The sequence below is a fragment of the Xenopus tropicalis genome, chromosome 1, assembly GCF_000004195.4.
Source record: "Xenopus tropicalis strain Nigerian chromosome 1, UCB_Xtro_10.0, whole genome shotgun sequence".
NCBI lineage: Eukaryota > Metazoa > Chordata > Amphibia > Anura > Pipidae > Xenopus > Xenopus tropicalis.
In genome coordinates, this window is record NC_030677.2 from 113,768,255 (window position 1) to 113,796,079 (window position 27,825).

At 37.6% G+C, this 27,825-nt stretch overlaps 1 protein-coding gene across 3 annotated transcripts; it reads right to left on the reverse strand.

The window, feature by feature from the left end:
- Positions 1-612: 612 nt before the first annotated feature.
- Positions 613-26,506, reverse strand: mau2 (MAU2, sister chromatid cohesion factor). 3 transcript variants are annotated; one of them, XM_012961796.3, is made up of 19 exons: positions 26,209-26,505; positions 24,546-24,563; positions 23,232-23,297; positions 21,683-21,778; positions 21,475-21,569; positions 19,832-19,859; positions 18,902-19,057; positions 17,641-17,787; positions 17,080-17,170; positions 16,025-16,128; positions 15,865-15,942; positions 14,678-14,743; positions 14,291-14,374; positions 12,668-12,717; positions 11,895-11,972; positions 11,665-11,776; positions 10,743-10,833; positions 9,587-9,714; positions 613-8,617 (listed from the first exon to the last, which is right to left on the reverse strand). In XM_012961796.3, the coding sequence occupies exons 1-19, from the start codon at positions 26,467-26,469 to the stop codon at positions 8,543-8,545; spliced, it is 1,824 nt and encodes a 607-aa protein (XP_012817250.1). In that variant the 5' UTR covers positions 26,470-26,505; the 3' UTR covers positions 613-8,542.
- Between the last annotated feature and the right edge of the window lie 1,319 nt (positions 26,507-27,825).

Consider the following 27,825-nt stretch of genomic DNA (forward strand, 5'->3'; position numbering starts at 1 on the left):
GGGGCCACAATTTTTAGTTAGTTACCTATGTCATGCTTGAGCAGTGCCTTTGTGGGGACGACCCGCTTCTTTCAGGGTAATATCATAAAAATTGATTTTAAAGATTAGTCTACTGTTGTATGTGATATACAATAGGTGTTAAAATTATTTAAAAAGGAATAGAATGGAGGTATAATGGATTTGTTACAGTGGGTCACAGTTTTGACACACACTACTGTACTGCTGTATTAGACACCCTGGGATTCTGTTAGTAAGTATTCTTCAGCTTCTTCCAGTTCTCTAGCCCATCCATGTCATCTCACATTTAAAGCCAAAAGAATTCTTTGCAAAGATGTTTATCATGTAGAATTATTTCAAGTTTCCCATTTGATTATTTGGTGCTTAGGGCATATTGTTCAGATACTGTATGCTGAAGTGCCCTTGAACCCCAGTTTTCACTTTTTCATAACTTCACCTGCCTCTAATTAGAACACCAGTCATGCCTCACTGTGCAAAGATTAGCACTTAAACCAAAGTATGCCTTTCTTGGACATTTTACATAATACCACATAACAGCAAGTTACAGTGAAATTCCCCCCTTATGAAAATCAAGAATACAAGATACACCTGAAATCCTGAGATGTAGTTTTGATTTTATTTTCTATACAAACATCTTTACACTATCTACAGAAAGTAAAGCAGAGCATCAATAGTCAGAATAAATTCAAAATAATACTAAATTAAAAACTTTAAAAGAACTGTACAAGTGATTTGCCCATTGGGGAACAGGGCAAACCAATCAGAGTAAAGTAAGTACAAACTATAACACAAGATACATAAATTAAAATGTCTAAATTCTGCTATGCCTTAGAGATGGATTTTATTGCAATATATTCTTGCCACTGCAACAATCTGCAATACAGTTAGGGGGTTGTAGCTAGCAATCCAATGCTACAGAACTCTGCTGGTGATTAGAGGTCGACAGATTTAGCTAAAGGCAAACTATGCAATTTAAGTGTGGTCTGTATTGTAAGGTAATTCTCACAACGATTTTGTTAGTCAGCAAGTTAACAATGCCTTCCCTTTGGCAAATAGCAGCAACCAATCAAGCACATGTGTCTCCAATCATGTTACTACCTACAAAAGGTATCTCCAAAAGTAAGGCCCATCTGTACAGGTTTTGCCTGAAAATGTGTGCAGGGGGAATAAAGACTGAAGAGGACACCACTTCAAGACTATACTTGTGTTCTTTCTCCAAAATAGATCTAAAACCTCAAAAGATCAATTAATATGAAGACCATTAGATTTGAAAAGCTTCTGGACCTTAATGTCACTGCACTTTGGGAAGTTCTGGCCTTACAGGCATGCCATACTTGTGGGGAACTGAGTGGTCCACTATGGAATGTGATTGAAAGACTGTATGATTTAAAGCCAATCTCTTTTCCAGTAAAGTCACGGCTACTGAGCACAACATACGAAATCTCAAGTGACATTACCCTTACGGATGTTTCAAACTCTTAGGCCTACAGGAGAATACTGTTGGGCTATATATATATATTTTCTAATAAATGTAGATCCATGTGTTTAAATCACCAGGTCTAGCTTAACCAATCCACAAGCAGTTACTAAAAAGAATTATACTTTTGGTTATATTAGTTGAAACATATAAAGGGAATGTCTTAACATTTTAATATTTCACTGTCATTTTTATAATCCTAGGGTACAGCACAAGGACCCCTTAGGCACATATCCCACAGGCAAATAATGATTATTCTGTAACCAACACTCAACAGTCCATGCAGAGGATAAAAAAAGCAGTTGAAACCCAGGTATGTGAGGACACTTTTTCAAGAACACACCTTATCAGCAGTACACCAACTGCATTTTGCAGTGTCAATTACATATTTTATGACCATATTATGAAAGGTAATGAATCACTTTACATTAAATTTGATTTATTTAAGCAAGCCTGTATGACCCTCCTGCCACTGTCACACCTGAAATGTTTGCATTTGCATGGTTATTCTTGTTTGAGTGCTAACATATTTCATTCTGTAAGCACATGCATGGAATTGGGTCACAGGAAGAGTAAGCTGAAATGTGCTGAAAGGAGAGAGTAGGTTCATTAGGCTTAATAAGCTTTAAGAGGTTTCAAGTTGAGGTTAAAACATAACAGGAATAAGAAAGAAACACTTCAGTTCAAGCAGATCTGTTTGCTAGGTCATGTCTCTTAATACTTTATTGCAGCCTATAACTAGTATCATTTCATTCAACAAAGCCCAACAATACAAAGTACTGCAGACCTTGAAAAACACTATTTTAGATGTTTTTAAGAGACTACTAAAGTATGACACTATGACACTAGTTACCTTCTTAGAGGCAGCCAAAGCTGGCATACATACATAATAATATATATATATATATATATATATATATATCTGCCCAGTGACCAAATAAGACTGGTCTGAAGGCTTAATGACTGCATTAACATTCTGATCACACAGCATATCCACGTACAGCTGCCTGTAGCCACATGCTGTCCCCCCACATATCCAGACATCTTACTTTACCGCAGTCATAACTACTGAAAAGACAATAGTTTTAGGACCATACACATACAATGGACTGACTTGATCAAGATTTGCACTCTTGATGATAATCCCGCCTACCATGTTTGGCCACAGTAGGTGCCATAATAAAGTGATTTCAAAGAATAACTTTATTACGGCAAAACCTATTTGATATTTTACAAGTGAAACACTAACATAGAAACGTTATTTTAGAAACAGTTCAGTCCATAAAAAGGCCTCATTTTACATTTCAGTGTTTCAATCTCCTCACCTCTTAACATGACATAACACTGTCTAGCAGGGCAAGCAGTCCTCAATATATTGAAAACGAGGGGTAAATTCAGAGTAACTTTAGATAAACTAAATACTGTTCAGACCGCTCTTCTAAACATTTGCAATTTATTTATTTCCCTTTTATACTAGGTTTTTACACTGTTAATCTTATTAAAGAGTAAAGCACCCTACTGTTTTTTTGTCTGGGCAGCTTAAAGTATACATTAATGATGCAGAGCAACTTAAGGGGGCCATACACAAGCAGATTTCAGCTGCCGATTTGAGTGTTTCAAGCACACAGACATCTGGCCAAAAATTGTCCAGATATTGATCGGGCAGGTTTGATTTTTCCTGTTGGATCAGGAACAGCATTGGCTCGTGGATACAGAGTCCTTGGTCTGATGGCACCTATGCCTGCTGTTTTAATTGGATCACTTGGCCCTTGGGCCAAACAATTGAATTAGCCCAGGTAGGCATATTGGGGCGACCTTACCAAACGAGTAGATCACATGTATGGCCCACCTTTACTCCTCTCTCTCCTGATAAAATTGAGCAGAGTCGCTAGCTGCATCAGAAATAAGCATTTTTTTCTTTTAACAAAGCCAATATCATGATTACAGTTCATCTGTGAAGGGATGCCAATAGGTTTTATTATTGATAACATCAGTCAGAAATAGTAACCTAGACCAATGAAGAGGAACACCTCCTGGGGTCTGAGGTCAGTGATTGTAATCACTGGAGAGTGCCTAACAAATTGACACCTTCCCTTCAGTGATCCCTTCAGTAAGCAATCAACACAATGTCAGCAAGATATAGTGAATATTGAAAAGGCACTTTTCAAAAATACTGTTATCACAAGACAATAGTTTTCTGTCATGTACCCTTTATTAAACAGAAAAAAAAATCTGTTTTTCTTAAGGTGCTTTTGTTTGTAGCTTGTCAAAATGCTCCCTTCTTCACGGTTTACTATATCAGATGTACATAAAGGAGAGGCACATGAATCAAATTCCCTCTCTTATAAGGGGGCAAGTTATGGACTCCACACTGGGTGTGAACTTAAGAATCAATATTTGTCTGAAAAAGGCACTTCATAATATTTATGTGAAGGATTCTGTTAGGAAAATTGATAAATTCTCCAATAAATGTACTAAGGACATTTAGTAAGGTTTTTTTCAGAGATAATAGCCTAGTTTGTTTTAATTTTATCTCATTACAACTTATATATTTTATTTACTTTTGTAAAATGTGTAATTTGTTTGTTTCTTCATGAAAATAAAAATCAAGAACATAAGGAATATATTTAAAAAAAAATATATTAGAAGTCACCTTGAAGTCTACTGATCTATTTATATTGGGATATTACTCTAGGGCAGTTATAGTAGAGATTACTTAATTTGCAAGAGAGTACAGGAGGAAGATCAGAAAGCAAAGGGAATATAATGTACATTAAGGAAAACTAAATTATAGGAAAAGCCTTCTTCCAAAAGGAGAAATAAAACTCCAAATACTTCCAGAGCAACATTTTTTTCTCTCTCTCAATATGGTGATCAAAATGGCCACCCAGACAACAGCTTTCCATTCACTTAAATGGCAAATGTGCTGTATATGGCACGCACTTTGGTAGTAGGCAGATATTTCGCAGCAAGTTTCCCATTGTGTTTCCAAATCTACAGTAAAAAAAAAATCCTATGTGCCTGGGCTGAATACACAAGGTATGCTTTGTAGGCAGTTGAAATTGAATGGGAAACAACAACACAGCCACTTCTAGCATCTCCTTTTAGCATAAAAAGCTTAACAGAAATGTTTTCAGTCTAAAAAGCCCCAGTACAGGATCTGTCAGACATTTCCCAGTCACTTAAAGACACAACAAGGAAGCAGAATTTCAGAGTTTAAGCCATTTTTAAAACTGACAAGCATATGAAGCAATGCATGACAGGCAAATGTAAAGATAAAACACAGCTGACCAGTTGTACAGTGTCAGAGAGCATGGTCATGCTCTTGTATTGAACTTTTTCTGTTATTGCTTTATTATCTAAGGTTTCACATACACTCCGATATTGCAATGGGATAAGTAGAGACATGGGTCAAATCTGCATTCATATATTGTTTCCCACATGCATCAAACCACTGACTAAAAGTGCATACACAAATGCAGTCCATAATCCTTTGACTAACAGCAATGTAGAATCAAAGTTACTAGAAAAACAGTAACATAGCACAAGTGACATTGATTTTATTTTTCTAGATTACGTGAATGGAAAAAGCCTGCTGCTAGGTGATGCATGAACTTGTCATTTCTATATACACAAAATGGAAGCTAAGGGGCCACATTTCTTCCTGATGTTGCAGTACCAGCAAAAAAGTGCCTATGAAACACTGCCTTGATTTTATGTCAAAAAGCATAAATCAGCATGTTCATGGCAGCGAAGGAGCATTTGTGGGTAAAAGGCACCATATTTACGAATATGGGCGAAACCTTGTGCTATCATTTAGTGACTAACAGAAATCTGAAGGGGAAAACTACAATTTTATTTTATGTTAAAATAGTGCAGTTACATTCCTCCCTGCCAAACTCAAATGAGTTAATTCTCACAACTACACCCACCAATTCATCGGTTTAGTACATTAGAAAATACTCTGGCGACTGAAGGGCTGTCATATTTAAGAACATGGGCTCAGACATTTTGGGTAGATGAGGATGTGCAGTCATCTATAAAACATGGGCTAGCAGAATCTTAAGTACTGCACTTAGAAACCCATAGATCAAATCCTAGGTAGAAAAAGGACACTGCAACACTAATACAAGGTTCTCCTATGTATTTTGTATCATTTACAGACATATACATTTTAAAAGGGGATGTTAACATTAAGATTAACTTTACTATATTGTGGACATTGATAGACTAAGACATTTTCAAACTGGTCTTCCAATTCATGTAAAATGTCAGGCTGTTAGGTGTTACTAACTAGTCCAACATAAAAATCAAAATTGTTTGTTGACCAACAACAAATTGCCACAAACATCAACCCCTACAACATATTAAATCAATCGTTCTAAGATTAATTACAGCTGCTATACGAACTGTGTAATAGTTTAATAATGGAAATGCAATAAAAAGTGCAAAGTAACCAATCTAGACCAATCAACCTTTAAATATGTCACTGGTAAATATTACCTGCTGATTGGTTGACCCTTTTATTACATTTCTCCCTAAGTTAGTTGATTGTTTTGTTCTGCAGTTCCAAAGTTATGAATGTAAATGGCTATTTAGATAATAGGTTTACAAAAATATCAGTACCATCACTTTGTAGTCAACTTACCAAGTTGCAAGTAGAAGAGCCAAACTGATTTTAATAGAGAACTATGGTTGCTAGTGGATCTGTCTTTGTATCACATGAAATCCAGATGTACAGGATTTTTAAATCATATCTATTCTCTGGTTCTCTCCATATAAAGGGAATGACCTTTACCTTTTAGTAGTAAACAAAGCTCACTTATGTTTTTTAGCTCCAGATACACAGGCCAATGTTGGCTGCTAACATGACCAATCCAGACTGAGACAGCAGAGCACGGGCCCCTGTATTAAGCCTAAATTATGACCTGTCAACAATTATATTAAATGAAAGGATCCTAAATGGCCAGTAAGAGTTTGTTGGATGCAGCCCCCAGATTAAAGGGCAGATCAAACATCAAATAACAAAAAGTATCCCAAATTCAATGCAAAATTGCAATTTAAAAAAAATCATATACACTGTATATATATATATTTGAATGAAGATGTGATTTTTTAAATTGCAATTTTGCACTGAGTTTGGGATACTTTTTATTTTATGACCTGCCCTACCAGTATCTTAAAGGATCTGGCAACCATCTATTTAGCTTTGAAAAAAATTGAAATGGACCCGTTATGATTTCTTATTTACTTACTAATCATGTGGACTGTCTGCTTTCTTCAGCAGGCTTTTTTTTTCTTTTATATAGAGGCAGAGTAAAGCGGATCTGCTCTTGGGCGCCCACCTCAGTAGCTCCATTGACAGACCTGGCATCGGCCTGTGTGGAGCTACATAGAGCATATCAGCTCAAATATGCGAATGTATGCATCTTTGTGCAGATGTGCACTTTGTGTAGCTTCACACAGACCGACACTAGGTATGTCAATGGAACTATGGAGGTGTGCACGTAAAAGCGGACTGACTGTCCTCTATAAAAACCACCTGTGGAGGAAAGCAGACAATATGCTTAGGTGCTTTTGCCCTTAGTCACAAGAGACCAAATATAAAGACCCCTCATAATAATGATCTGCTGGGAAAGTTAAAGGAAGGGTACTGAAAGTTAGCTGTGTACACATTAGCCATTCTATCTGATGACTAGAAACCGTTTACAAATTTGCCCACTGTTAATTTTTTTTTTTATCAGTGAAAAGTGGAACATTCTAAATATTTATTACATATGATGGGAATTAGTTTTAAAACAAGCAAGCAACACCAGCACCTTTAAGGGTTTGAAGCAACTTAATTTAAAGTGCCAATTACAAGTCAGTTTGCATGACAAACACAAACTGTGACCTATTAAGGGTGAAACAGAAAAGATATCCTTATATACCTTTAAACATATTTGCCTGTTGGACATGTGGCTAAAGCAAACTGTGCCTGTAGCCTAAAACATTACCACGGAGAGAAAATGCAGCATGAAAGAATATTTCCCCCCATACACACAAATATATACCCAGTAGATTCACCATAGATCCACAAAGGATGGCTGTAAAATTAACTTATTAGTAATAGGGGGGAAACAGGATGCAAAGGAAAGGTATTCAAAACTTCTTTAAAAAAAAAAGAAAATCTTCAGGTTACAATACTTACAGGTATCATGATAAATAAAAAAAGGATGATAAAAGTAATTCCTGATAATTTAAAAAGTCAGACCTCAATCACGGCTTTTTTTTTTCTCTACTGAACATATCACCGTACTTTTTAAAGAGTCCTGAAACATTAACCCCTTCCATGACCACTAGCTGTTCCTTTGCTTAGTTATGCCAAGAGAATTAGTGGGATCTTGGCATATAAATATCTCCCGTCTAAGGCTTTTCTTCAACCTAAAAAAACTATATCCAAGTCTCAAAAAGGTTCCTATCCCCTGTGAATATTACATATTGATCCAAAAGGAAAAAAAAAAGCGTGAAGGGAAAACTAGGTCCCTCACAAAACCGTAATTCAGTAAGTAGAAAAGTCTTAACATTGATAAATTTAATATATATATTTATGAATATAAAACAAGCTAAAAATGCCCTTCTCTGTTAAATCTGTTAGGGAGGAGGGATACAAATACACTGAAGGCAGGTGTCAAACAGGATGCCAATTTGCAAGACCTTCCTCTATTCCTTTTTTTTTTTAGTGCTGTAAGGGAGGTGTATCCTCAACACACCATAGACATGGAGGATTAATCCGGCGACTCCTGCATAATGGAGTGTTTTCCAACAGGTAGATCTGCCCCAAAAAACGTCTCTGAAAAGTGACCCTCTAACAAGTTTGTTTCACCAGGTGTACTGATTGCCATTTGGGATCTACAACAGTATCCAAAATCCAGAGGCAATGTGCTGAACTCTAGCAGTGCTCCCAAGAATTGATTTCTGTTTTTGTACAAACTCTCTGGAATCAGTGTAGGGTAGTTTTTGAGTGAATGCTGGATTAGTCTTAGCATTTCACTGGGGTTGCCATTCTCACAAAAGACTGGCCAAGCTGGTGGTGGGACCATTCTGAGCTTGAAACTGTACTGGAGGTGAGCCATCTGTCCACTGAAAGAAAAAAAACAACAATTGATCTACCAGTCATTCAAGGCTATGCATGTTAATATAACACTGCAGTCCCAGGGGCAATGAACTGGCCAATTTATCTGTACACATGATCAGCTGGCAGCTACAGCTGTAGCATATTGTTGACAATTCTTAAAAATGTACAACTGTTGTGTGTACAGTGTCCCATTAAACATCCTTAACAGCTACTCTACAAACCCAATACAATAAATGTTAGTGTTACTACAAGCTTTCTTACATGTCTTTCATACTCAGAAAAGCAAAGTTTTATAATGTCATCTATATCTAAGCAGTAGTAAGAGGTGAATTAAAAACACCTTTGTTAATTAAGAAGCACTATACTTCCTTGTTCAACATGTATTTAATGAATAGGACTTCAATAATTTTGACTGTTGTAATCGTAAAAAAACTATGGTTCTACACAGACTGAAGCTATGCCATGTTTGGTCTTTGTGAGGTAAATAATTAGACCATCAGTACACAGAATGCAGTTGTGCAAAAAAAAAAAAAAAAAACAGTTACAGTAAAGGGTGAAGGTTGTATGATGGTAATCTTAATTATCTACTTTGCAAGGACCAAAAATGGAGTAGCTTCAGTTTCCCTGTTTACCTAAGAATAACAAGAACAAATATTTTGTGATTAAACAATGGGTAAAAAGTTTGCTTAGCACAAGCCCTACTCCTTGCACTCATGTTGAACAAGGGGATATATACTGTAACTTTAACAGTATCTTGTGTAATTTAACAAAATGTCTACTTTGTCCAAGGCACAACTATCTGTCAAGCAATGTCTGTTTAGCTTTATGTGAAGGTTTCAGGTATGTTAAACCTCTATAGAGGTCTCCAATCTAGCTATAGTGCAGAGAAGGGCACACAATGCTATCAAAATGTCCTCATGAAAGAAAGGGAAGAAATTCAGTCCAGCATTAAAATAGGTGCCACTCATACACACCGTGATCAAATTGTGTTCAGGAAGACTACAAGCTTCAATGTGATCCTGGAGAAGCTGCTGGGAGAAGTTTTGGTGCATTTGAGCTGCTTCATGTGCGTCAATATTATTACCACAAGCCTTGTTCAAATCTTTCCATGTAAGGAGTAAAAGAAAGGAAAAAAATAATAAATAAGATCACAACAGAAGAAATATTGGTTACCATCTATTCAATATCTCAAAGGACATGTCAACCCCAAAAATAAGATTTTGTCTAATAAAAGAAAACATCATTCTAAGCAAAAAATAAATATGAATTTATTAAAAATATTCAGTGCTTTTAAAGTTATTTGTAAATGTTATTGAAAGCAGCATTTGCTGAAGCTGGTTGTTTCTTTTTAAACAATGTTGCAAAGGTCAGTCTCCTCCAGCAAGTCAGGTCTGTAAAATCTGCTGGCTTGTGTTACATTGTTTCAAGAGTCAGAGCCACCACGGCAGTGAATAGAAAGGACAAACAGTTTTAATAGCAATAATATATACAAATAACTCAAAAACCATTACAAATTAATACAAAAAAATTACAAATTTGTGATGAATGTATATAGCAAAGTTGTAAAGTATATTCTGAGTTGACTTGTCCTTTAAAACAAGTCTGATGTGTACCTACGCCTGCCACCCAGCTGGTGTTTTACAGCCTAGCCGGTAAAGTCCCTGCAGCAAGTAAATAGAATTGGTATAAAATCCATGCGTCTGTTGCTGCTCCACCAGACATGTACAGTATTTTTTAATAAAGTCAGATAATATACAGCTTCCCACCATCCTTGACTACAGATCTTTGATTTCTGAAAGCATTCTAATATTTCAGTATAGCATAAGGTTATTTTTTTTTTTTTTTTTTACTTGTGTTTGCATGGAAAAAGTTATTTGGGGATGCCAAACAAGGATTGTGATAGCCCAGTGTGGACTGCTAGCCTGCAGGAGGCTTTGTTTGGAGTAAATCTGTATCTCTATGCTTCCAAAACTTGCCTCCAAGCCAGAAATTTATAACTGGGCACCTACGTTGAGGCCACTGGCAGCAACATCAAAGAGTGTGGTGAGCAACATGTTGCTCAAGAGCCACTGGTTGGGGGATTACTGGGTTATAGCAAACAAATTAAGAGTACAACTTAAGAAAACGTACCTCTCAAGAGAGCAGAAGACCAGAGTTGTACAGACATGTCTGGAATCTTGCTTGCCAACTGCATGGCTGGGACTACCATATTGTTACTTTCCTGGTAAAAGATATAGATATGTTAATGCAACAGTTGCCACTATCATATTAATAAAGCTTGTGGCCCTTAGGATTTAATCAAAACTGTGAAGCTGCCCTGTTAATAGTTCTCTACTTCAGCTAAACTATAACCTCTCTCTGCATGGGTACAAGAAACCATGCAAATAAGAAGGGCAAATTTAAACCCTGTCTTAAATTAACTATATTTTCTTTAAATAAAAGCTCATTGAAATACACTGGTATAAATTATTCTGCACTGTCAGATTCCTTTTTATCTATATATTCGTATTTATGTGCATTTACATTATCAGCTGACAAACTTCTTTGAATCAGTTATGGCTCACAAGTGCAGGAGGCACATATACATATGTGGGAGTCTACTAGCTGGAGTACTAAAAAGCTAAACAAGTAAAAAACATCATTCCCAATACTCAAATTTCATCATCAAAAACTGACTGCTAAACATCAGAAATTAGACAACTTTAAAAGCTGCAAGTCAAGCAAAAGCATTACAAATAAGCCAATACAGTCACAGTACAACCATCAATTAAAATACCCCTTAGGTAGCAAATTTCTTCCTGATACAAAATCTCAAAGAAGTGTTCCCATACTCCCACACAGCCTGCTAGTTTATAAGGCCAATATGCCCTTCTCCCATTTAAATAATCAAAAAACTAGTTCTAGAAATTAGTGTACTCTTCTCATGGTTTCCATTTTAAATTATCTGATGTTGCTATTTTCCCCTGTTTACTGTATAGCCAACACAGAAAAGAAAGGCATAGTCTTCCTAGTGATGAATGAAAAAAATTAATTCAGCAAAGGTAACACCTACTCTGTGGTTCCCGAGTACATAAAAGATGTGGCCTAAAAGAACCAAGGAGCAGGCAGTCAGCCGGTTTAGGTCCTCAGCATTTGACATTTTTAAGGTTTCACGCAGAAATCGCCTACAAGAGAAAGAGAAGGGACACTTTAAATAAGCACTTATTTCTACAGGTTAAAAAAAAAAAAAAACCTATATATATATTACATATATGTTTTGTTTTTTTATTAAAAAACACTTACTTTGCTTCATTATATCTGCCTTGGAAAAAAGAAAAGAGCCCACGGATGTAGAAGGCCGCAGCACGGAGGCAGTGAGAACTAGAATGGAAAGAGAAAATTATTCTACCTATATTATATAAATATCTAGTAATTTAAGCTGAAAATCAATATATGTAGCACATATCTTACATTAATGTATATCATCGCATCTTCATGCATTTGGAGAAAAGATGAATTCTTAAAATGCCTATTACAAATTTAGCTGGTTACTTGGTTGTCTATGGAAACTACCTTGTTAGAAGGTATTTAGAGAGATCTATAGTTTGTAAAAAATTAGTTTTGTACACAAACATATATACTATTGTTCCATCTATCAGGAAACAAATGAACTGCCAGAAAAAAAAAAAACATTTCAAAGGCATAGCAACACCAAAAAAACAAGTGTTTAATAAGTAATTAAAATATAATGTACTGTTGTGCTGTGCTTGTAAAGTTGTGTGTTTGCTTAATTAATACAATTATCGTTTATATAAAGAAGTTTCTGTGTAGCCAATAGGGCAGCCATTCAAGTAAAAATAGGGCTAAATGGCACAGGCTACATAGCAGATAACCTGTGTAGAATCCTGCCCTCTGTATTCTACAGAGCATATTTGTTATCTGCTAGGTAACCTGTGCTTTTTCTCCTTTACCACCTTTAAAGGACATGTAAACCCCACACACTCAGTGAACAGCCTGTTTAATATAAATAAATAAATAAAATATATATATATATATCCATAAAAATAACATCTTACCTGACTGGAAAATTATGGTCTGGGTTTATCCTTTCTAGTAAACTATAAAGCTTGGGTGGGGGAAAAAAAGAGAACATTGTGTTATTTTATTGGGCATGTAACTGACTATGTTTAGCATTTATAACTTACTAAATGAGTACAAAAAACACCCTCTCTACACCCATTTGTTACATCAATTTTAAGTTTTCTTTATAGAAAAATTTCCCACATTGATAAATATTTGATAAAATACTGTACATGGATTAATACCACAAATTAATACCAAAATAAGGTTTTATGTGGCAATAAATGTAAGAAAGATGAAGCTGCAGCTCAACTTTTTCCTTCTGGATGGTGCAGTTTTCTCCTAAACGAAAATAACCTAGATCAACCCCCAGAAACACTGCACAATGGGCCTGATTTACTAAAGTGCGATTTAACGTGCGCTATTTATAGCGTGCGTTAAAATTTTTACCGCATCTTAATTTTGGCGATTTTTCGCACGATTCACTATAAGCATACTCGCGCTTTTTTACGCGCGATATTGCATGCGTTATTTAACTTGCGAAGACTATTTCAATGCGGTATTTGCTGGTACATGTGCTAAATTACGCCCGCGAATAGTCACCGCATATGAATGGTAGCTTAGAAATAGTGTATAAAAATTGTCGCCGCATATAAATGGTGTATATAAATATTAGCCACATATAAATGGTAGCATATAAATGGTATCATATAAATAGTAGATGCTTATAAATAGTAGCCACTAGTGATGAGCAAATGTGTTCTGGTTATCTTTAGTGAAAATTAGCAAATCTTTCGAAAGATCCACGAAACAGCAAAAATGTTGTGCGGGCACTCTAGGGGAAACACATACTTGAATAAATAACACTGTAAGTCCATATTTTATTGCAAAAAATCATTTACTGTACTTTTGTATAATTTTTCGCCTGCCTGTAGTAGGTGTTAATTTTCGCATAGCCGAATGCGATATTTAGCGCGCAAAAGTTATAGTGAATCATGCGATCGTATTCTTTTCAGCACGGAAATGAACGTATGCGGTAAAACTAGCGCGAGAAATACCGCATGCGAAAATGCGACTTATCGCATGCGGTAATGCTGTAGTGAATCGCGTCTTTTTTTCCACAAAAAAGCGTGCAATAAACTTTAGTGAATCAGGCCCAATGTGGCTTACTGGCCCAATAAAAAAAATGTTTATCACTTAATTATCTTAATTATGCTTTTGTCCTTTTTTTCTATTTACGTGAAGTTTGTTTTGATGTGGCCAATAAAAAGCACTTAGGGCAGTAGCACACGGGGAGATTACTCACCCGTGATAAATCTTCACTATTGCGGGCAACTAATCTCCCCGACATGCCAACCCACCCGCAAGAATGTAAATCGCCGGTGGGATGGTATACGCATTGCTTCGGTTGCCCGAAGTTGCCTTGCAAGGAAACTTCAGGTGACTTTGGAAAACCGAAGCAACGCGTAATGACTGAAACATACATACTGGTACATGCACATAGGAAATGAACTGGGGATGCAAGAGAATGGCAGATTTGAATGGACTCTATTGTGTCTTTTGGTTAGTGATTTTTCTTGGCGTGTTAAAAATTAAGAAAAATATATCAGTCAGCTTACCTCCTGGTGCCTGTTTCCCTCTCTGATGTAAACACTTGCTAAATTTGTCACTATAAACGTCCACAACTCCTGGTGCGTTGTGAGCTGGGGAGATCAATGTCAAAAATAATTTATAAAGTTAACCGCACAAAAATTCTGCGTACAAGTACAACAGTAGTAAAGGTTTTAAGATTAGGCAGAATTAAGTATTTTTTCACATGAATATCTCCCTATATAAGAAAAGGCTAATGGCAATACAGAAGAAAACAAGTTTGATAGCAATATATGAACTGCATTGCATGCTTTGTAGGGTTGTCAGGAATATCCTTATAAGGGCTTGTCTTGATTTTATAGGAGGCTGTCAGTTTGGATCATTACAATGTAAAAACCTAGGGCAAACATACTTACCCTTAGTGCTGTTGTGAACTGTGCTTCTGCATTATCCATGCAATTTACAGAGATACAGTATAAGCCCTAGGACATAAATACAATTAGAAAAAATAAAGTGTGGGAGCATTTTAATTTAAAAGCTGGCAAAACAAATATTGTCATATGTTACAGTATATTAGTGTTTAGCACACATATTAAGGTAGATAAATCGCCACTTATTGATACAGCTCAAGTACACAGGTTCGATGGGGTTTAATGCTAGGTAGTCTCAAGCCAGCTCTCCACATGCCTCATATGTTAGTGTAATTAATGGAAGCATAAGACTGACTAAAGTTTAGCCAGTAAAGAAGGCAGGGGCCTTAGGTTGTAGCCAGTGAGCTACAAATCACTTTTTTAGCATAAAATAAGAGTTTGATAAAGTATTCTGGTATGTTTATAAAAAACTAGATCGCTTATTACACACCAAGGGGGAGATTTATTAAGACACGAACGCTCCGAGCGTATTTTCAGCGTTTTTTTCGCGCTTGCTCGACTTTTCGTACACCCGCGCAACTTTTTCGTACGCTTGCATGAAAAATTAGGATTAGAAGGTTCTGTCACTGTTTACAATTGTTCGGTACGAAAATTTTGTGACTTTCGGATCGCCAATTCGATATTATCATGACTAATAAGCTTTTTCCGTAAGCATTTTCGTGATATTTGCGATCTTCAGAAATTATCGTATCCAATCCGAATTTTTCGAACTCGTGTTTTAATGAATTGGCCCCCTAATTAGCACACTTAAGGAGAGATGACTTGAGGTAATGCTAGGTTGTCACTAAGACATTAAACCACTGTTCACCAGAACTTCTCGATTAATGGGCATACCCACAAACCACAGAAAATCAGCAGTGAGGTGATAACAGAGGGGACAAGCAGAGGATTTACTTGGAAAAACCCTGTGTTATTTATCAGCTGAGTAATAGTAGAGAGAATTTTAAAGTTGATTAATCTATCTTGTGTTATAATAAGGAAGTTTTACACAAATCTGTGGCTTCCTCCCAGATATTCTTCAAAATAGTCAGTATAATTGCCTGCCACTTATGGTGTGCAAGATCGAATGGGGAAGGCACCATACTTTAAATATTTAAAACACCATAAGCACTCTCCATTGGAAAAAAAAAAGTAGAACCAGTGATGTGGCTCCATAACTATTTATTACTTACCAGTAATGTGTGGAGTTGAGCTGCATGGTTAGAGAACAGACGTGGAGACTGCTGGCAGAGCTGGCATACCTGGGATATCTGAGAAATAAAGACAGATGTAAAATGAAAAAGATTTCACAGGCATCTGCAAAATTCTCTATTACCAGTTTAACATCTCTACCTCTTGTAAAGCTGTGGCTTTGTGTCCTGTCACAAGACGACACATGATTATATGTTCCAAAAGGATGACTTGGAAAGAAGATAGGATAGGACTGCTATCCAGCACTGAGAAGAAAAAATATTGGTTAATTTAGTATTCCAATGGTACACAGGGCATTGTGTCAACATAGCTGAAAATTCACTACAAAATTCCCCAATGCATGGGAGTTAAAAAAAAACAAAAAACCCCATCTAATTAAACATTAAAACCAACAGAAAAAGCTGCTTAGAATAGGTCCATCTTAAATACTGTTAATTTTAAGAATGAAAGTCTGACCTGGTTCCTCAGTTAGAAGTTAATCCTTTCCTTTGCTTCCTTGTGCAGAGTGAAGGCCTGCCCCCACTTCCTGTTCAGTTCTCTCTTCAATTCGACTACTCTAGTCAACCTGGAGAGCCTTCTGGGCATGCCTGGAGGCAGCAGGAGCCAGTCTGTGCATTAGCAGGTTTTTTTTTGTTTTTGTTTTTTTTGATGCGACACCTGAACAGGAAGTAGGGACGGGGCTTCACTCTGCACAAGGAAGCAAAGGAAAGGATTAACTTCGAGCTGAGGAACCAGGTCAGACAGAATGCTGGGACATTCTGGAGGCTGTTTAGAGTAATTTTACTGATATGAAAAAAAAAAAGGATTACCGGTACTTATTCTTTAAAAGAGGAAATATACCCCCCCAACTAAACCAATTTAGTTGAGCCTATTTAGAAAAAAAAACACACATCTGAACTTTCAGATATAAACATAAATGCATTCTTGTTTTACAAAAGCATACTTGATTTCACAAATTGAAAGACACCACCATAACTCCAATTAGTTGTTTCCCAGGATATGTTATGCTGAGAGTGTAATAAGGTCTATGTAAAAATAATACACATTAATATTTGTATCTGGAAGTTCATATATGTACCGGTTCTACATAAAGCCACCAGAAAAAGCTCATGCCAAAATAGGAGGTATATTTTCCCTTTAAAGACAGAATGCATTAACAGAACACAGAAAGGTAAAGGTTAAGTAAAAAAACTTACTTTTGAGTTTCTCCAGCTGCATAAGAGCCTTGTCTGTATATTTCTGAGCCTTTTCTAAATATCCAGCCTGCATAGAATGCATGACTGTTACCTGTAGGTGGGAATACAAGAGAGATACAAGTTTATACATCAACAGTTATATGATTAATATTTGCTAAAACACCACCACTATGATTAAGAACCAATAAAGTTGCATTTAAAATGTGTATTAACAGGTTTCATTAACCCCAAAAAAATCCAAAACATAATAAAGCACAAAAATGCAAGAAGGGAAAAATAAAACCACAATAAGAACAGTTTTCATAGGGAGCATACAGCAGGGTAGATTTTACAACAATGGTTGAATTATACCGGTTCCTGCATTTATACAGTCATCTGCTTACAGATATTACATTAGGAGGCAGTTGTATCATTTTAGTTAAACAGAAATAATTATTAGTTACCCGCTACCAGGTTTTCCTCAATCATAAAAACCCATGAACAAAACAATCTGTAAATATTACATTATACCTGAATAAGAGATGCTCCATTTCAGGTGGTACAAAATTAGACCATTCTTACCAAATAAACCAGAACACACATGTGCTCTTTGGGAAGCCAGTGGAACAAGTCAGCTGGATTACTGGGTAAAATCTCATCATCGTGCAGAGTTGAAATAGTTTGAATGCATTGTTGCAACTGTTTAAGGCATGGTTTTACACTTTTAACCTGCAAGACAAAGTTCCAAATCATAAACACTTTATATTCACTGGGGAAGCAATATAAAGAGAAAGGACATTCTGCATATATAAAAATTAAATGAAAGATAACTCTTTTGGGCTGCTTCTTAAAACTAGGATCTAAAAAAACATTTTTGCTTGACGGCATATGTACTTGACATTCATCAGCTATTTTCCACCTACATCACACAAACTTATACTTGTAAGAATTCCCTGTTTGCTCTCTGTCTAAAGTACAATTTTGTTCTCTGAAATAAGGTAACTATTTTCTAGGAATGTTTAAGAGACAAGAATATGTAACAGAATACATAACAGAATATGTATTATATATTCACCTTGTTTTATTTTACTGTAATACATAACCATTTAAAAAAAATCATTGTATGTTTACATTAAAGGACATTTGAGGTCAACCCTCAAAAATAATTTTTGCCTAATAAAAGAAAACATTCTAACCAACTTTGCAATATATATTCATTACATATTTGTAATGGTTTTTGAATTATTTGTATAAATAACTGCAATTAAAAGCAGTGTCTGCCTGTCCTTTCTATTCTCTGCCCTGGTGGCTCTGGCACTGGAAACAATGTAACCCAAGCCAGCAGATTGAATGACCTGTCTTGCGGGAGAAGGCTGGCTTTTGCAACATTGTTTAAAAGGAAACAACCAGTTCAGCAAAAGCTGCTTTAATAGCAATTACATTTACAAATAACCTTTAAAGCACTACAAATATTTAATAAATTCATATTGAAAAGATCTTTATAATTATGTTTTCTTTTATTAGGCACAAAATTATTTTTGGTGTTGACATGTCCTTTAACTGTTGATACGAAAACATGAATTACTGTAAAGGTGCCAGTAAATGTCAGAGCTGAATTGCTATGTGACTATTTACTATATCAGTTTTAGCCAAAGTGCCCATGCATCATAGAAAGGCACCTAAGCAGCTCAGAGAAATTATCCAATATTTTCACTGATATGTCTCAGCAGGTCATTTCTATTAACTGATGTGATGTTTAGTGTTTCAATTTTACATCATAATATATACAAGCAATTCATACTTATTTGTTAGTAGAGCATATTTCACCTTCTGAATAACATACCTGCCCTGCATCCAAATAATGTGTGACTTGCAAAACAAGGAAGAAAACTCTCAAGGATTCTTTTTGTATGGGGTTACCCTGCCAGTTCTCCACAATCTGTCCACACAGTGTAAGAAGCGGATGCACTTCTTGCAGCTTTCTCTCCATCAACAAGAGCTGAAACAGTGGAAGACTAGTAAATGCACACAACTGAAGCAAGCACCCTTACAAAGCTAAACGGGCTAATTTAGCACAGGCGGTCCATTTTAAACTTTTAGATCTTTGCTTTTACTTTATAACTTTTGGTAAACTGGACAAAACTAATTGCTCTTTGGTTTTTACTGGTAATTGCAATAAGACACACCTGTGGCCTGAAGATCAGTGACCTACAAGAGTCAGCATCTATAAAATATGTAAATAAACTTTCACTAACGTGTTTATTGTTGGATATCTTGGTGGAACTAAATATATAAAGGGCAGAACATGGCATATCACAGCAGAACTTACTATATAGAAAAGAACCACTGCTTGCTTTTTTTTTTTTTTTACGGACTCACAAGAATATAGGAGACTTGGTCAACTGAGGCTGCCCACTTACTTCAGCTAAACCTATTTCATAAACAATTAAATGAACCTGATAATGAGCCTGTGCAAATACTCCCAGTGATATTACTGCCTTTTGTCTACTGGAGTTTTGCAGAGTGCTAAACATGGAATATCTCACAGCAATAAATTGTATCAGAGATGTGCCTGAAGGATTTTTCGAAACTAATGCATTCTGTGCGTGTTCCAAACAATGAAAACAAACATTATACAACTTACAACACAGTTTTACTCTCTAAAATTGTGTTTTAGGTTGCACAAAGTATTTCTTGATTTTACTGCAATGCTGTTGGAAAGTACTATATGACTTGTCTTCCCTTGTACACAAAGAAACTGTAAGACACTTACCATTCCCTTGCTGAGTAGGAACAATGCCCTGAAAAAAAGTACAGAAATTAAGTCAATGCTGCTTAACACAACACACTTTAAAAGCAATTTCTCTGCTCCACAACCCAGACAGTGTCCCAAATCAAACCCTTGCCAGGTTCATGGCACACACAGGTATGCAGATTATGACACACATGGAGCATTGGGCAATCAAAGTATGGCACACACAGGCAGCTTGGGCAGGCAAGTAAGGCACACACAGGCAGTATAGGGCAGGCAGAGTATGGCACACATAGGCAGGGTAGAGAAGGGCAGGAGACAGGGAAAGCTATCACGATTTGCGTCATACTCTGCCTGCCCTTTGACCCTGTTACAATCACTGGGGGGCATAGGGCAGGCAGAGTATGGTGCGTGCACAGGTAGGCCCGTTGGACAGCACTTAATTTTGATCAGCACACTGATTTGGCCAGCCAAATGGGAAGTCATTTCATACTGGCAACAAATTCTCCTGTATGTCATCGATTTCATGGTTAGCAGAAAAATCCCATACACTTCTCTTAAAGAGTAAATTCTCCTTTTGCAGCAATCCTGGGGCTCGCATACGCAGTTAAGAAAAGAAGCCGGCTTCTCTCTACTGCACATTCCTACAAGACTGGAGGAAGAGGAATGCTCGCATACACCCCAGAAGGTGCAGTTTTCTCCTAACAGGAGAACTGGCTGGGGGTTTTAGATTAGCTATTACAATCATTGGGAAGTGTCCAACATTTTGAACATTGTGATTTCCTTCTCCTTTAAATACAATGAAGGAAAGCAATATCTGACAGCCCAGACTCCCATACCCTTCCAAAAAGCAGGTTTTCCGAAATCTGGAGAGGATTTCAGCATTGTACAGTTCAGAATGTTTTTCAAAACGTTTTCATTGCTAAATGTGCTTACTAGCCATAGACATGAGAATAGGAACCAAGCAGAAGAAACTGTTAAGCTACAATGTGACTTGGGTCCTATCGAAAGTACACTGAACAGGAGAAATAATTGGTTATCTGAAAGTAGTTCTATCTTGTATTACTAGCTCCTTCTGAAAGCTCAGAATCAGGCACAATGAACTGAGATGGCTGCCTACACACCAATATTACAACTATTAAAAAAAAAATATACATCTGTTGGTTCAAGAATAAAAATTTAAATTGTAGTGAATTATTTGCAATGTAAACAACGTCAATTAAAAAAAAAAAAAAAAAAAAAAGTACACCATAAAAATCATGGCAGAATCCCTTTAACACTTTTTGATTTATATTTTTTGTTGGGCAGCTGCAAGGCTTTGAAATTTTTACTCTTATCTTGTTGCTTTGACTTAATTATCCTTGTAACCAGAAAGCAGTTTGTATGCGAGAACAGCATAAGAATAGCAGACAGCCTGAACAGAAAGATAAACTATAAGTGGACAATGATTGAAGGTTCATTCTGTCATTTGGCTGTGCGGGTGAACCAGCATTTTTAGTTACAGGCAGAAAACATGCATTTTATTAAATTGTACAAGTTGCTTAGAATACATTAACGAAAATATAATTGGTTTCAAGGTGAATTATCCCTTTAGAAGTCTGCATATATAGCACCAGAATACAACAAAATTACTCCAGCCATAAAATCTCTAAAAAGCATTTTACCTTGTATATTCAGAGCCAACTACACGTGCATACTCTGCTCCAACTCCTAAGAGGTCACACGCTGACACCAAATCCTTTTCTAGAGTGTGTAGTTGCTGCAAGAAAACCAAAGGTAAGAGTATTTCTTCAAAAATGCCCTGAAGATAAGCAAATACAAAACAGGTAAAATGTTTGCTGTAAGAGATTTGGAAGTAATTGTGAAACTCACAGCTAGCTGGAAGAGTAGCCTGCAATGCCAATAAGGAGTCTGCTGGGAAATCTGAATCGCTTTCCGCAGAAGAGGTTTAGCAGCATCCACAGAGTTCTGGAAAAAAAAAAAAAATACACAGTTTAACAAGAAAACCTCTGGGTACTGTAGTCTGGCATCTATTATCCAGAATGCTCAGGATCTGGGGTTTTCCAGACAAGGTATCTTTCTGTAATTTGGATAACCATTCCTTAGATCTACTAAAAATAATTTAAACATTAAATAAATTCTATAGGATAATTTTGCCTCCAATAGGTAATAATTATATCTTAGTTAGGATCAAGTACAAGGTACTGTTTTCTTATTACAGGGAAAAAAGGAAATCATTTTTTAGAAAAAATGTAATTTGCTTATAATGGAGTCTATGGGCCTTTCTGTAATTTGGAGCTTTCTGGATAACAGGTTTTCAGATAACATATCCCATAGCTTCAAAAAGGAAACTTTATTATTATCTAGATTAAAGGTTTCCAAACTTTTTGGCTTAAACTACCCTTCTGTACAAAATACCACCTTTTTGAACAATTTTTCTAATATCTTGCACGAAACAGGGTTGGACTGCACCGGAAAAAAACCTAGTGGGCCCACTGGCCCAAGCATGATCCTAGCTGCCCTCCCTCACCCAATCAAGTCTACTTATGCGCACTAGCGGGATGAACAGGGCCCCGGGCCGCTGGGTCTCCCTGTGAGTGACCTCAGAGGGACCCGGCGCACAGCCTCTCAGCACTTTATCCTGCCTGCATACTGCTCGTGTCCCACCAGCCTGCCCATGTCCCCGCTCCCCCAATCAGCCTGAATATTGGGCATCTCAGTTGTGTGTGTGTCTGTTTTAAGGTTCAGTGACATAAGCAAACTTGCTGTTGAAAAGTTGAGTGAAGTACACAAAAGTCATACAGCAGTCACACAAGAAACTGGGCCAAACTGTGCCATCTTACTCAAAGGGCTCTAAAATTGTGAAATCTAGGCCTAACTCTTTTCTGTATTGTTTTGCCAACACTCATTTTTTGTTTTTTTACAATACATCAAGGCAACCTTAAGCTACAAGACAAGACAATTTTTACCTTTACAATTTTTAATGAAACACCAAAACATTTAAGTATTTTAAACTAATTAAAATATAATGCACTGTTGCCCTGCACAGATAAAAATGGTATGTTTCCTCCAGAAACACTGCTATAATTTATATAAATAAGCTGCTGTGTAGCCATGTGGGCAGCCATTCAGAGGAGAAAGGGCTCAAGTTAAATAGCAGATAAGCTCTGTAGAATATAATGGCATAATCGTTATCCACTATTTAACCTGTGCCATTTAGCCCAATTTAATTGCCTCCATTGCTACACAACATCTTGTTTATAAACTATAGCAGTGTTTCAGAAGAAAACAGATCAGTTTTACTATTCAAGAATTTAATATTTTAATTACTTTTAAACATACTTTTGGTGTTACTGTTTAAGTCTTCTAATGAGCAGAAATCCATGTTTTACACAAGAAGTATGAGCCACTAGTAACTTACCTCCTGACAATATAGCTCAGACAGAAGGCTTGCTGCTTCAAACTTCACATCTTCAAACTGTGGTATCTGAGGGCAGCAAGTTAAAGAAAGAAAGACTGGGGAATGATAAAAACAGCGGCCACACCAGGATTCCATTGATCTATATAGCCAAGGAAATAAGCAGGCAGCCCCAGTAGGGGCTTAAACTATACTAAATCTATGACGTGCATCAAAATCTTGATTAAAGGAGAAAGAAAGGTAAAAACTAAGTAAGCTTTATCAGAAAGGTCTATGTAAATACAGCCATAACCACTCACAGAAATGATGCACTGCCTTCTCTGTCAAAATATTTGTTGTGTCTGTAATTCATGTGCCAGAGACACACAGCTCTCTGCTCTCTCCCCTCTCCTGCTCCCCCCTCTCTCAAGAATGCTAAGAACTCACTCCCCCCTTTAGGAATGTGGATCTGAGCCAACCAGCAGGAAGCTGACTCAGTCTTACAAACTATGGGAGAAAAGACAATGCAAAACCCTGTCAGTGTCACATTGCACAAAAACTATTACAATTAATAGCAAAGAGGACCAAATATACTAAATGAAGCCCATGGCCCATATATTGGGAATACTCCCAACCTAATTTCTTTGCTTAAAATATGTTAGAGCGGTGTATTTATAAATGTTACTGCTAGCTTTCAGAAACAATATCCTCTTCCAACATAGGATGATGATGCATCAAGTGACTTGTTGATAATACTCCACGGGACACTAGGGACAACAAGCGGACATAAACTGGCTGAAAAAATCTTACGGGCAGGTGTACAGGGCACTCTGGACTGCCTGACGACAAATACCTAGACAAAGATCTGCTATATATCAAGCACACAGATTTTGTGCTGATTTTGACCTTATCTAAAGCATTGCACACACATTTTTAAATGTACACTCAGAAGAGGATTTTTACAAACACAGCTGAAACCGCAAAGGGAAATCTCCTTGCTTTGACTCCTGACAATGTTGTATGGCAGCTGACTTTACTTTACTAAAAAGGCCTAAATGAGATTTAGTTCCTGTAAGTTTTAATAGTAAGACCCGCTTTAAAACCAGTTGGGTGAACCCCTTAAGGGCTCCTAGTTACACACAGGTGTTTCACCCTGTGTTCCCCTTCCCCTGCAGTGATTCTCTCCTGCCAGATAGAAACGTAGCCTATTCTTCTGGATCTGACTGTACTCGTTCAGGTGCAACACAGGGTGGACGTATCGAGCTGCCCTTAAGGCGCATCCTACGGGGTGAGGGGGATAGGACAACCAGTAAGTTTGACCCACAAACAAAAGGATACTTGTTGCGATATTAACCACTGCAAGAAAACAGAAACAAAAGTTCAGTCTTAAAATTCCAATGTTCCTATATTCCTAAATTGTGATGTGGTTTCAAAAATGGATTGCTTTTAATATATCTATCTGGAGAGGTGAAGAGGCATAAAACTTTATGTCTCCTAACTCTGCCCAAGCCATGGGGTCATTGACTGTGTAAAATCTTGCTGATGTCACTATGTCAGCCTAATCAGAGTGGGGTGGGAAGTGGCCCCTCAGCTAAATATCTATGCAACCCTACTTTCTAGGGAGATATATTGAAAAGTCCATTTTAATGAAACCATGGTGCAAATATTCTTATATTGGCAAATTTACTTATGTCTTGAAGCTGAAATAAGGGTGAGCATCCCCTTTAAAGTACATACAATACAAAGCAATAATGACACGTTCACACACAAAAAAAATGTCCACTGACACTTGCCAAAGTCGACACTCCAGCTTGGTGAAAGGCTCTTCCGCAGTTATTTTATTCACACTGGGCTGAGAGTGGCGCAATTCTTCCAATAGTCTGGAGTATTGTTTACATTTTTAATTAGCCCATGGATGGACTGTGCCATCACCCAGCCCAGGGTGACGGCAACAACTGCAGAAGAGCCTTTAGCTATGTTTGAGCTTCGTAAGTATCACCGGGCAAGAGGCAGCAAAGATTTTTCATGTTACAACTCTTCATTAATACTAGCACATTCCTATGGCATTTCATAGCAACATGTCAGTATCACTTTAAACACAACACTATAAACAAATAAGTGATTTAGTTGTACAACCTTGTGGCAGCGGTTACTGGCATAACAGCCAAAGAAAGTAATTTATGTTGGGTGATGTTTATAAAATACCCTGCTGCTACCAGGTTCTGAAGAACAATTTCTGTCTGCACCTTTGCTTCAATTTTTAATGTGTTGTAGCTAAATCTATTCTAAGCAACTTTTCAGTTAGTCTTCATTACTTATTTTGAATGCTTTGGGAATTATTGGCTTGTATCCAGCATGCTGTTGTTGAGGGTCAGTGACACCAGCAACCAAAAAACAAACAAAAACCACAAAAAACTTTGTTTTCTTATTTTAATTGCTGTTTTTTTTGGGGGGGGCAAACTAACAGTTACCTTTTTTTGATACTGAAACTATTCCATGGCTGCCAAGGCAATTGAAACTTAGGAACAAGTTAACAGTTTACACTCCAAGGCTAAAAGACTGCAGAACAAAACAGGTGAATAATAAATAAATGAAGACCAGTTGTAAATTGTCATAAAATCCTTCAGTCTAAATGATACTATGGGTTACTGCTAAATAAATGACACCTTTATTCCCTGACGTCTTGGATAAAAAGCAGTAACCCAAAAGGTTAAGGATAAGTGAAGTACAAGACATCATTAGACACGAGAGATATTGGATCAGCTCTGACGGGACATTATGCTCTGAACTCAATGGCCAGTACCTCATTTTCTCTCAGCTGTATTAGCCAACCTACTCCAAAATTCCTTCTTACTGCCACTTATACTACAGTCCTTAGCAAGACAACCCCCCATTTCTGGGGCACCAAATTGCCGCTTTACATTAAGATGCATCCCTGGCACACTCCCCCTACTTAATTCCTTTTCACCCAGTACTTCGAAAGTTGCCCTTGCCGCCTCACCGCTTTCTCCAGGTGCTGCCGGGCCAGCTCGCTGTTCTTGGTATGATGGTACAGAACCGAGCCTAGCTGCAAGTGAGTCCGGGCCTCAATGCGCTGCGAGGGCTTGAACTGGAAGACGGCCTGCAAGCAGTGAACACACAGTCTGATTTTGGGCGGACTGGACGTACGAAAGTGTTCGGCAAAACCCAGCAGCGCCAAGTACCACGACTCCGAGGCCTCAGCCTGCGGAGCCACTACCGCCGTAGCCGCCATCACTGACATCAACAACAAGGCCCCGTACCCTCCTACCCCCTGTCCAAAACATCGCGAGCGCTAAGCCTGAGGATTTATGGGAAATGTAGTCCTTCCGTGCCAAGGCTGGACGGGAAAGTTTGGAGCGTGTATCAGAAATAGCTCAAAAATAGTTATTAATTAAGTATAAATAACCACGTCATGAGCTGGCTGCAGTGGGAGTCATGGCACATTTTACTGGTTTATTTCTATTTTTTTTTATTTTCAGCCCGTGTGCTTTTCCAGCGATTTAGGGTAAATGTTGACAGTTCTGTGATGAGCTACGTAAAACAGTTGTAATTAAAAGTTGTACATTCCTGGTATAGTTGCCAGCTGCAATGTTATCATTCCTCATTTTCTTCTTTTTTTTTTGAGTTTTAACTTTTTTATTGAAGATAACAAAGTGCATGACATATACCAGGGGTCTGCAACCTTTAAGACATAAAGAGCCACTTGGACCCGTTTTCGAAAAGAAAAAAAAACTTGGAGCCGCAAAATCATTATAAAACAAATCTTAACACCCCCTATAATGTGCCAGAGTCCAGGCCCCCCTATAATGTGCCAGAGTCCAGGCCCCCCTATAATGTGCCAGAGTCCAGGCCCCCCTATAATGTGCCAGAGTCCAGGCCCCCCTATAATGTGCCAGAGTCCAATAGCCCCCCTATAATGTGCCAGAGTCCAGGCCCCCCTAAAAGTGTGACTTACCTCCTGAGAGCGAATCACGTGCCTTCCTTCAGCCCGGTCCTCCTCTTCAGCGCAGCGGCAGTCTGGCGGCGCGATGACGTCATCGCGGTCCGGCGGCCTCTCTGATAGGCTGCCGGCCAGCGGCAGCACACACATCATCTTCCGCGGCGAGCAGCGCCTGAAAAGCCACTGAAAGACTAGTGACTAGTCTTTCAGTGGCTTTTCAGGCGCTGCTCGCCGCAGAGGATAGCCGCCCTGACCGGAGCCGCACCTAAGGCTAAAACAAGCCGCATGCGGCTCTGGAGCCGCGGGTTGCCGACCCGTGACATATACAATGACATTTCCAGTTGTATATAATTGTGTCAATAAAGAGTACAATTGTTGATCGAAATTGGTTTTTACATGTTGTTCCTTAAGGGGGGAAAAAGGGGGGTGGGAAGGGGGATTGGGTAGGTGGGGAGGGATGTGCAAGTCAGGGTCTTATTTTCTTCTTTTTTATACATTTTCTAGAGGATAGAAAATATTTGGAGGCTACTATAAGGTTGCCAGATTTTTAATGTAAAATCCGAGGACAGTTGTAAAATTTTTATTGTTTACTTTTTGCCTATTTCCAGTGTCGGACTAAGATGCCAGGGGCCCACCAGGAAACCTTGGACTATAGGC

Coding starts and splice junctions, on each gene's coding strand:
- mau2 (XM_012961796.3), bottom strand. CDS start 26,469: ATGTCAGTGATGGCGGCTACGGCGGTAGTGGCTCCGCAGGCTGAGGCC. Junction 21,570..21,682: donor GGCTACTCTTCCAGCTAGCT/GTGAGTTTCACA, acceptor GTTTTCTTGCAG/CAACTACACACTCTAGAAAA. Junction 15,943..16,024: donor AAGCCACAGCTTTACAAGAG/GTAGAGATGTTA, acceptor TTTATTTCTCAG/ATATCCCAGGTATGCCAGCT.